Source organism: Galeopterus variegatus, unplaced genomic scaffold (genome assembly GCF_000696425.1).
Source record: "Galeopterus variegatus unplaced genomic scaffold, G_variegatus-3.0.2 Scaffold8760, whole genome shotgun sequence".
Taxonomy (NCBI): Eukaryota; Metazoa; Chordata; class Mammalia; order Dermoptera; family Cynocephalidae; genus Galeopterus; species Galeopterus variegatus.
The window spans coordinates 70,958-81,557 of record NW_007734871.1 but is presented as its reverse complement, the minus strand read 5'-3'; the positions used below and the strand labels follow the sequence as shown (position 1 = coordinate 81,557).

At 52.2% G+C, this 10,600-nt stretch overlaps 1 protein-coding gene across 1 annotated transcript in view; it reads left to right on the top strand.

The window, feature by feature from the left end:
* Window positions 1-5,537, top strand: part of LOC103608743 (glioma tumor suppressor candidate region gene 2 protein-like) — a gene marked incomplete at its 5' end in the record, with an annotated part of 9,974 nt that extends 4,437 nt beyond the window's left edge. The window contains 9 exons of the mRNA XM_008593144.1: window positions 234-304; window positions 2,339-2,434; window positions 2,755-2,859; window positions 2,955-3,152; window positions 3,602-3,777; window positions 4,007-4,073; window positions 4,885-4,961; window positions 5,068-5,124; window positions 5,476-5,537. Of these exons, the coding sequence (XP_008591366.1) occupies window positions 234-304; window positions 2,339-2,434; window positions 2,755-2,859; window positions 2,955-3,152; window positions 3,602-3,777; window positions 4,007-4,073; window positions 4,885-4,961; window positions 5,068-5,124; window positions 5,476-5,482 (854 nt within the window). The remainder of the gene's footprint in view (window positions 1-233; window positions 305-2,338; window positions 2,435-2,754; window positions 2,860-2,954; window positions 3,153-3,601; window positions 3,778-4,006; window positions 4,074-4,884; window positions 4,962-5,067; window positions 5,125-5,475) is intronic.
* Window positions 5,538-10,600: the final 5,063 nt, after the last annotated feature.

Genomic DNA, 10,600 nt, shown 5'->3' with positions numbered 1-10,600 from the left:
TGACAACACCAAGTCAAGGGTTAAGATCCCCTTACCGGTCATCTTTAAAAAAAAAAATAAACACAGTTTTGTCTGGTATTTCAGGCCCCTCAGGGTCTGAGAATCAGTCCTTCCCTCACCTGGGCTTCAGTGCCATTTTTTGGAATGAGGAGGGATTGGAGGGAGTCCCTTGGAGAAGTGACCCTTTTCCACTGTGGAAAGACCCCAGCAGCTGCCCCTCACTGTCTCCACAGACCCTCTGGACATGCCATTGGTTGGCCAGGATGAGTTTTTCCTGGAGCAGACTAAGAGGAAAGGAGTGAAGGTGAGATGTATGGGCAGGGCAGCCCGGTGATGGGAGGCCTGAGGAGGGGGGCAGGGAGCCGTGGGAGCTGCTCAGTCTCAGCCTGTCCATCCTGGTGACAGAGAACCCACACACTGCAGCCAGGTGGCCCAGGTTCCAGTCTCAGCTCTGGTGCTGACTGATCTTGGGAAGGTGGCCTAACCTCTCTGTGCCTCTGTTCCTTCCACTGTAACATGAGAATGACAACTGAAACAGTTGAAGACAGTGCCCAGCGTGTGATGTAAGTGTTGTCTGTTTCAGTTTCTGATGTGTAGGCTTCTTCCTCTTGAGTGGCTAGCCCCTAGTGCCTTAGAACCCAGGTGCCTCAGAATCTCTGGGGTCCAGCTTCATTCATGTAACAAGGAATAAGGATCTCCCTGCCAGGCACTGGGTGTGGTGGAGAGCAAAGCAGGGGTGTGTGTGTTGGGGGGCAGGTTTTGTCCTTGGAAATAAACATGTCAGCATGTTGGGCTTCGGTTGGTGCCGGGAAGGAGAGAATGGGGCAGTGGCAGGTCAGCAGAACCTGCTTTACAGAGGCTAGGGAAGCTGTCGCTGGCAAGAACGAGGTACTGATGGGGTTAGAGACCTGGGGAGGTGTGTGAGAGGTCAGAGGGAAGAGCCTCCAGGCAGTGAGCACAGCAAATGTAAAGTGTGAGCCAGGTCCCGGCATGTTGCAGGAGCTGCCAGAGGCGGGTGCGGTTGGGGGGCAGTGCAGCCAGATTGCAGGCTTTATTCTGAGTGAGGCAAGGTAGGGGTGGGGGAGCCACCAGTGGGTGTTTGGCACAGGAGAGTGGTGGCATCCAGGTGGCTGCTTAAGGTTGGACTGTGGTGGGCAGGTGTACAGGGCCAGAGATCCCAGGAGCTAAGGGCGTGAGGGTGGCGTGAGGCGGAGCCAGCATGGACCAGGGCTAGTTGTGACCCAGCACAAAGTCCCAGGGCAGAAGCATCAGGACTCACAGGTGGTTGGGTGTGCGGAGAGCTTGGGGGGCATCCAGGTGACTGACAAGGCCTTTGCTAGGGTAGAGGCTGGACAGGGATGAAGGAAGTCTGGAAGTGGAGTGTGCACTGAATCACCCTGGGGAGTCTCGTCAAAATGCAGATTCTGATTAGAAGTTCCTGGGTGACCTGGGATTTTGTATTTCTTACAAGCTCCCCTGGGAGTTCTCAGGCCACACTGAGCAGCAAGACTCTAGAAAGTGTTTGTCAGCCATGTCCTGCTCTGATAGACCACAAACTCATAGCCACCGTGGTACCTTGCTGTAGATTTCAGACTGACAGACTGCGGTGACTGAAATCAAGACCCACTTCACCTTATGTTTTTGTAGGTGTCACCCCTTCCCCACAGGTGGGGGGGTCACCATGTGGACTCTTAAAAAGAAAGGCAGGCAGAGCTGCTGCTGACAGGGAACTTGCTCACCCTGGGGTGCCGCTCTTTGGGGTGCTAAGTGTCTGTTGCTTGAGACACTAATTTCACAGGGCACCCCATTCACAGGCTTCAAGGTGGTGGGCCATGCAGCCAGCCAGTGTGCATCCCCTCCATGACCTCTGCCATTTCCCAAGCCAAGAGTTCCAGCACTGCAGTTTGTGGGAACTTGAATCACAGGGCTCCTGGGCTGTGTTAGTTCATTTGTGTTGCTACAACAAAGTACCTGGGACTGGGTAATGTACAAATGATGGAGATTTATTTCTCACAGTTCTGGAAGCTGGAAGTCCAAGATCAAGGCACTAGCAGTTTCAATGTCTGGTTGAGGGTTGGGTCTCTACTTCCCCAGTGACGCCTTGAACGCTGTGTCCTGACATGGCAGAAGGGCCAGAGGGGCTGACTCTCTGTGAAGCCTCTTTTATAAGGCATTGATCCTATTAATGAGGGCGGAGCCCTCATGGCCTAATCATCTTCTAAAGGCTCCACTTCTTAATATTATCACATTGGCCATTAAATTGCAACATACAAATTGTGGGTGACACATTCAGACCATAGCATTATCCTTACCCTGCCTTGGCCTTATCTTCCTCCAGCGGCCACCGCATCTGCATACCAAGCCCTCCCAGGCACCTGCTGTGGAGGTGACGCCTGCTGGGGCCTCCTACAACCCATCCTTTGAAGACCACCAGGTACATAGCTGTGGTGAGGCCTCTCTGCTTAGTCAAACTGCCCTCACCAGGTGCTTCTTTGCTGGTCCTGTGCTAGGGGCCTGTGGGGATTCAAGTGGTCAAGATAGCCCTGGGCCTGTTGTCAGGGGGCCTGTGGTCCAGTGGGGGAGACAGACCTGTTCCCAGACAGTGATTGAAGCTGGGAGCCCAGCCTGGGGGTTCAGGGACGCGCTCATCGGAGGAGGGGATGTCTGAGCCAAGGTGGAGGCTGAGTAGGGGGTTGCTGTGGGAAGAGGGGAATGGATTTGGATCTCCTCACCCCCACCTCTGCCCCCTCACAGACCTTGCTCATGGCGGCCCATGAGGTTGAGCTTCAGCGGCAGAAGGAGTCAGAAAAACTGGAGCGGCAGCTGGCCATGCCCATTGGGGAGCAGATGGCCACCCAGGTGAGCCCCACACCTGCCATTCCACACACCCCCCACCCCTGCCCTGCCTGCCTGGTGCCTAGCCCCTGACCCTGTTCCCCTCTCCCCCACCACAGGAGTCTGTGTTCCAGGAGATGTGTGAAGGGCTTCTGGAGGAGTCGGATGGGGAGGGGGAGCCGGGCCAGGGTGAGGGGCCTGAGGGTGAGGAGCCTGAGGCCGGAGGAGCCAAGGCATCGTTGGCACCTGCCCGCCTTGCCCCTGCGGAGAAGAAGACAGAGCAGCAGCGGCGGCGGGAGAAGGCTGCCCGCATGCTGGTGAGCCCTGTAGGCTGGGGTTGCACTCCCTGCACCCGCAGCCTGCCTGCTGGGGTTCCTCTGCTCTCTTTCTCCTGCCTTCAGCCCGCTTTCTCTCGTGTCCACAGCCTGCCTTCTCTAAACCCCTTCTCTGAGCTGCTTTGTCAGCTAAGACCTACTTCCCAGCACCTTCCAGGCTCCACTCTGGGCTCAGGGATACGGTTGGGAGCGCACTTGGTGAGGAGTGGGTAGTGGGGAGATTCGTGAACTGCAGACAGAGAAACAGATAATGGAGATAGTTTCAGAAAACTGCTCTGAAGGCACTAAGGCAGCTGGTGTGATGTGACCGGTCATTGGTGGTCAGGAAAAGCTTCCTGGGGAAGGTGGGTTTAGAGGGCCCCTGTGTGGGGAGAGCCACCCGAAGGCCAGGTGGTGCACGGCTGAGCCCAGACCCCTCTCTTTCCCGGCAGCGGGCACAGCAGGCCGTGGTGCGGGCTGCCCGGCTGCGGCACCAGGAGCTCTTTAGGCTGCGTGGGATCAAGGCCCAGGTAGCCCAGCGGCTGGCAGAGCTGGCGCGGCGGAAGTGGCAGAGGCAGACACGGCGGCTGGCCGAGGCCAACAAGCCCCGTAGGCTGGGGCGGCTCAAGTGAGGCCCGGGCTAACAGTTTCCTGGGGAGGTGGGGAGGGATCCAGATCCCATGTCCTGGCACCTTCCTGCCTTCGCTCAGGATGTCCCCTGCTGGGAGACCACCTGTTCCCCTCAAAGCCCTGTGTTCTCTGAGGCCCACCTTTCCTTGGGAGGGGGCTTTGGACTTGGTGTCCTTGTGCCCTGCCAGGGGCTGACCCCCTGAATACCCCGTCCCTGTGATTTCCAGGTATCAGGCTCCCGACATCGATGTGCAGCTCAGCTCGGAGCTATCTGACTCTCTAAGGACCCTGAAGGTATTTGCCCACCTGGGGTGACATGGTGCTATGGGGGTCCCGTGCCCAGTGATGACACCCATCCTTGCTCCCCTTGCCCCTCAGGGGCTGTGGGCGACACCTTGGCTGCCCCCAGGCTGGACCAGTTGGGCCAATGCCTGGGGGCTGAGGGCATGGGGTCCTGAGTTGGAAGTTCTGAAGTAGGCTGTAATGTGTAGAGACTAGTCTTTTAACAGAAGTGACAGAGCAGATGTGAGGATAAGGACTAGAAAGTCCCCTGGCTGCCATGTGGAGGGTAGGGGCTAAGTTGTGGCTAGGGGCGGGTGATGTGACCTACAGAAGGCCCAGTCAGGTCCGGTTGCAGCCCTGGTCTCCTGGCCCCTGTCTCCCCACCCGCTTCAGTCCTGCAGGGGTCTTCCTAAAGCTCAAAGCAGACCCTGTCCCTTCCCTGCTCAGAACCTGCCATTGCTCCCCAGTGACCCCAGAGGAAGCCTGGCTCCACTCCACAGTATAAGCCTTGCCTTAGGGCTCTGGCAGCTGTGCCTCAGTAGTGAACCGTGCACCTCCTCCTTCTGACCACAGCCTTTGCCCCTGTTGTTCCTTCCACCTGGTATTCCCTGTCCCACTTCTTCCTGTTGATTCCTCCAAGCTCAGCTCAGAGGCAGCCATGGGTCAGTACTCGTCAACCACCAAGACAGCCCCACGAGCTCAGGGCCAGGCTAAGCACCTGGTGTTCAGGAGGCAGCACTGGGGAGACCCCAGGGGGCTGAGCCCTCCCTGGACTCCCCTGGGGCCAGGCTCCTACTGAGGCCTCCTTCTCTGTCTCCCACAGCCTGAGGGCAATATTCTCCGAGACCGGTTCAAGAGCTTCCAGAGGAGAAACATGATTGAGCCTCGGGAGAGAGCCAAGTGAGAGGCCCCTGGGGCTGCCCTGTTGGGGTTAGGGCGTCTGGAATGCACCCCTGGTGCTTGGCGGGGTCACTGGTCACTGACCGCTCCCTTGTCCCTTCTGTAGGTTCAAGCGCAAGTACAAAGTGAAGCTTGTGGAGAAGCGGGCGTTCCGTGAGATCCAGTGAGTGGGGCTCCCCATCCGCTTCCATGCCTAACTGGTCTGGCTGCGACAGAAACAGGGCTCTAACTTGCTTACACAAAAAGAAAGCAACGGTTCTCCCTCCCCGTGGTATCCTCAGGACCCCAGGGCCCTTCCCAAACCCGACAACTGCGGTTAGGGGGTGAGCAGCACTCCCTCTGCCAGGCCCAGAAGAGGGTCAGCCCACCAGAGGCACCCGAATGCAGAATGGGGGCGGGGAGTGTCCCCAAAGGGAAATCGAAGGGCTAAAACCAGAAGGAGGGGTGTCAAGATGGAAAGGACACGGGCACCCACCCCCTCCTCCATCCTTAGCCCCTCTTCTTCTGTCCCCAGGCTATAGTCACTGCTGGATGCCGGAGCCCCTAACTTTCAATAAAGCACTTTCTGACAGCTTAGGCTTTGTGTATGACTTACCTCCCTCCTACAGGCAGCTGCTCTCTCCATGAAGTTTCTCTGGTGCACAGATGTAGGTCCCAGAACCTTCATCTCCCCTAGAGCCTGGTGAGAGAACCCAGGGTCTGTCAGAGGGCCGTCCACTGGCTGAATCGTGACCCGGCCAACAGTGGCAAAGTTGGCAGCCTTACGAGATGGTGTAGATCCTAGAAAGAAAATCAGCAGAGAGGACAGGGCTTTTGGGCTGACTGGATGTGTGAGAGGTTAGGGAGAGGTGAGCTCGAGATCCACACACGGATTTCTGACATGGAGGCGAGCCCACTGCTTCCCGCCGCTGGTGACTGAGGAGCAGCTCTTGCCACGTGGACAGCGGGAGAGGCCGCAGTGGCAGCAGCTGTCGTCTGCTGAGCACCTGCTGTGATTTTACGCAGATGGATTGAATTGTTGAACCCACAGGACAGCCCATTAAGGAGGGCTGTGATTATTCCCATCCTAGCAGTGAGGAAACTGAGGCACGTGAAATAAGGTTACTTTTTCTCCCCTCCCCTACACCTAGTTTTTAAGTTTTTTAAACCTTTATTCTATAAGACATAAAGAACTATGTTCTCATTGTAAGTTATTGCCAAACGTGACTGTCACCCTTGGTCTTTGCCCTNTTAGCAGTGAGGAAACTGAGGCACGTGAAATAAGGTTACTTTTTCTCCCCTCCCCTACACCTAGTTTTTAAGTTTTTTTAAAACCTTTATTCTATAAGACATTAAGAACTATGTTCTCATTGTAAGTTATTGCCAAACGTGACTGTCACCCTTGGTCTTTGCCCTCCGTTCAGATCCACTCCCCACTTTTCGGTGCAGGTTCCTGTCACTGCAGTTTGGTGTGAATGATTGTGTTCCCTGTGTAATTCTGTTAAATTACGCGTCCATGTGAAAATAGGACTGTTTTGATACTTCTGTTTCTTAGGCTTATACTGTGCGTGGTTCTCCAGCTCACTGTTTAGTGCATCTTGGAGCTCTTTCTGTGTCTGTACAGCTTCCTCACTCTTCTCCACAGCCGTGTGGAGTTCCATCCTGGGTGTGTCATGTTACTTACCCAGACCAGTGTTTCTCCTCATGAAGCTGGAATGAACATGTTTTTCCACATGCTTTTTCACATGAGTCTGTAGAGTAAGTACCTGAAAGTGAGTCTCTGGGCTAAAGGACACACATCTGTACCAGGCCATTTCATGGCTTCCGCCAAATTGCTCTCTGTATCGGTTGTACTGATTTTTACTCTGACAGCATAGGAGCCCACCTGTTTCCTCGTAGCTTTTGCTACTGTGATCTCACTGTTTCTGTTTTGTTGTGCCTGGTTACCAACGAGGTTGAGCATCTCCTTATATAACTATTTGCCATTTGTGTTCCTCTTCTGTGACGGTTCAAACCTTTTGACCATTTTACTCCTGGGCGTTTATTTGTAGTTGTTCTTTATTATGGATCTGAAGTCTATCGTACATGTTAAAAACATTCCTCCCAGGTTGCTGTTCTTGTGACTTTGTATGTGGTGTCTTTTGTCAGGCAGAAATGTTTAGTGCTTTTAGTTTTCTATTAGTCTTTCTCCAGATCTTATTATGGTATTTGAGAAGGTTTCTGCAGAACAAGATGTTTATAAAAATAGAGCAAGCAGTTTATAAAAGTAATGGATGAAGGAAGAGACGTCAGAGCTTCCCCATTCCCTGACCACATTCCATAGAACATTATGACTTTGAGGAGAGCTATTTCTGCTGTTCTCCCCCCTCCCAACTTAAAAATAAAAAGGAATGTTCTACAGACTAGAAAACAACTCGTGTGTGTGTGCGTGTTGGTGAACCGATGACAGGGCAGTAGGGAGAGTAAAAATGAAAGCCATCCCATGCCTGCTAAGGAGTCCTGATCCCTGGCCTCTGACCCAGTAAATCCATGCAGGGGAATGAGACTGAAGGAACCTGCTGGAAGAGGAGAGGAAACTTTAACAACCAGAGATGGCCATCAGGGCATCCATCAGATTCTTAGATACCTGGGGGTGGGTGGGGGTGGAGGTGGGCACAGCTACTCCAGGGCAAATTCTGCAGCCTGGACATTTGCAGTGTCCTCAGGAAGCTCTTGCTATTTTATTGCCTAGGGAAATGTGTCAGCTCCCATGTGTGTGAAAAACGGGGAGTGAGCAACAAAGGCACATTTGTGTGTCTTTGTGCTTGTAAGTGACACTTCATGTCTGCACTTCACATCAAAAGAAAGACGAAAGTACACAACTCAAGATTTGCAAGCTGAAGTGCACTGATGTCTGCAGCTTCCTTTGAAATGTGTAAAATAAGGTGGATTAATGGACGGGTGAGGGTGGACAGATGAACGAAAAAGTGCAGTGAAACGGTAGGATTGAGGCGTTGGGGCATGGGAGTGTTCATAGGAAAATCCCCTCGACTTTACTGTTTGAGAGTTTTCCTAATTGCTCCGCAAAGGCATGGTGGGACTCGTTGTGATGGTGTTGGAGCTGATGTTGAGAGCCACTCATTTACACAGGTCCCTTCCAAGGCCCTGCACCTCCTTTTGAATCTGTAAACTGATAACTATTTTTCCTAAAGTAGGGTCTCTCAAATTGTAAAAGCTTCAGGTGCCACAAAACCTGGATCTGCCTCTAACTGTGATATAAAAAAATCAGAGAGACTGCTCAACACTTGGGTAATGGCTGAATACGTGACGGTACATCTATGCTGTGGAATGAACAAGACGACTGTTAAAAAGGACGCAGGCCATGTGTGGGCCGTGGCATAGAACTGCGAAGAGCATGGACTTGGGAGCCCGTGGTCTGATTCCAAATCCCAGCTCCGTTACATTGCAGCTGTGTGACCTCTCGCAGGTCACTCAACTTCTCTGTGCCTCAGCAGCCTCATCTGCAAAATGGACGTAACGGTACTGCCTGTCTCACAGCAGGTTGTCACAAGAAGGAAGTGGGTCTACACATGAAAATACGTGGAATGGGCTGACTCAGAGTAAGCTCTAGGCGAATGTTTGCTTTTATAATAATGTTAGAGGAAAAATAAAGATGGTTAAAAAAAAAAAAAAAAGATGTGGAAACTTGCAGTTTGTGCCAGAGACTCATCACAAATGCTCTTACCTTTTGACCTACGGATTGCAGTCTTGGGAATGTGCCCTAAGGAAACAGATGGAAACTTGGGGAAAAGCATAATGCAGAATCCAGTCCGTCAGAGTGTTTTGCAGAATGGAAGGAAACTGGGTAATGGAAATGGGGCAGGGCCTGTCCACTCGGAGGGACGCCTCTGTGGCCATTAACCAAGGGAACGGAAGTACGTGCAACGACCGGGGCATGTTTATGTTCTCAGGCTTTGTGGAAAAAAGCAAACAGGATCTGCCGCTGTTCACGCCAGTGTTCATCAGACAAACCCCATGCCAAGGTCTTGGGCGGGGAGACGTCAGAGGATGCCATATCTTTATGACTTTTTCCCCAGCATTTTCAATTTTCCTACCATGTAGAAAACATTTTTAAAAAGAGAAATTCAAAATAATAAAAATTTCTTGAAAAAGTATATGCAAAGACGTTTGCTGTTGTGCCATTTGGAAGATTAAAAACAAAAGAAAAAGCAGTCCACGTGTAGAACAATAGAAAGCAGGTTTTTTCAAGTGGTTCATCTACACAATGGGATGTTTCACTGCCATTAAAAAAAACTAGCTTTGGGAAGATTTACAGTGATCTGGGGAGATACTTATCTCAGAACTGTGAAATGGGGGAAAGGACTCAGTATGACCTTGTCCAACTTCAAGCTGTATATAAATAGCCAGAGAGAAAATAATCTGAGGGGGATATATATACCACAGTGTTAACAGGACTATCCTTGGACGATAGATGGTTTTTTTTTTGGTGGCTGGCCAGTACGGGGGTCAAACCGTGGACTTTGGTGTTACCAATGCCATGCTCCAACCAACTGAGCTAACCGGCCAGCCCCTTTACTTTTCTTTAAATTCTGCATCCTCTCCTCTTCCTGCCATGCTCTTCATCCTGGTGGACACTGGGTGGGCTTGCCTGACCTCCATCCATCCTCTCAGCAGAGGCTGGAAGCAACAACCGTACCTAGCAGACTCCCTGGCAGCAACAATTAGACTCCCTCCTGTGAACGAGGATGGAGCGATCCCAGGACCACAGCCTGGTCCGGTGTTCTTGAACTCAGTGGTTTCAGCAGCAGCTACAGAGGCGGCAGCACCCCAGGCGGGTCGGTTCTGGGCTGTCCCTCTGGGTATCATTCCTGAGAGCCCAGCCTAGAGCACGCTCCTCTAGCCTCCCACGAGTTTGTAGGCACCCAGTTCCCTGTATTCAATAGAAAACACCTGGAGTGGTTTCTGTGTATGCTCTGATCCCTGCATGAGGCAATCATACGTTGCTTTTTTACTCAGGAAAATTATTTTTTTAAATTCTAAGAGCTTTCCAAGGTATGCATAAAACTATGCCAGTGTGAAAAATTGAGACTTATGCTGTCTTCATTTGTTAGGCAATAGAGATGGTGGCCCAGAGAGGGCAGGGGGCTTACCCAAGGCCACACTGAATTGCTGAGTCAGGTCCAGCCAGGACTTTCTCCATTACACATGTTAGGTACAGCCTTCCCTGTATGAGGCAGGAGCACAGACAGATGGCTCAGGATGCCTCCACCTCTTTGTGACTTGCATGCCGCACATGCACATGGTGTCTGGGGTAGCAGGAGGAGTAGGGGGAATTGATTGTCCCCAAACTCTGGAACGACACATGAGTCCTCCAGGCTGGAAATCTGGCATCATCACAGATTCCTTTAATCATAAATTCATTTTAAAATTAATACTTGTCCCACATGTACAAAGCTGTCTCTGCCACAGTCCTTATTCAGGTCCCAGTGAGATATGTGCTATTGTGACTCCACTTTTTAGCTGGGAACCTGGGGCACAGAAATGGTAAGTGACTTGCCCAGATTTCAGATTCTAACCCAGGTCAAGCCCATCCCATCTTTGAAATAGTCCTTCCAGGAAGAAGTTTCCAGTCAAGATGGCAGAACAGACAGTCCCCAGCA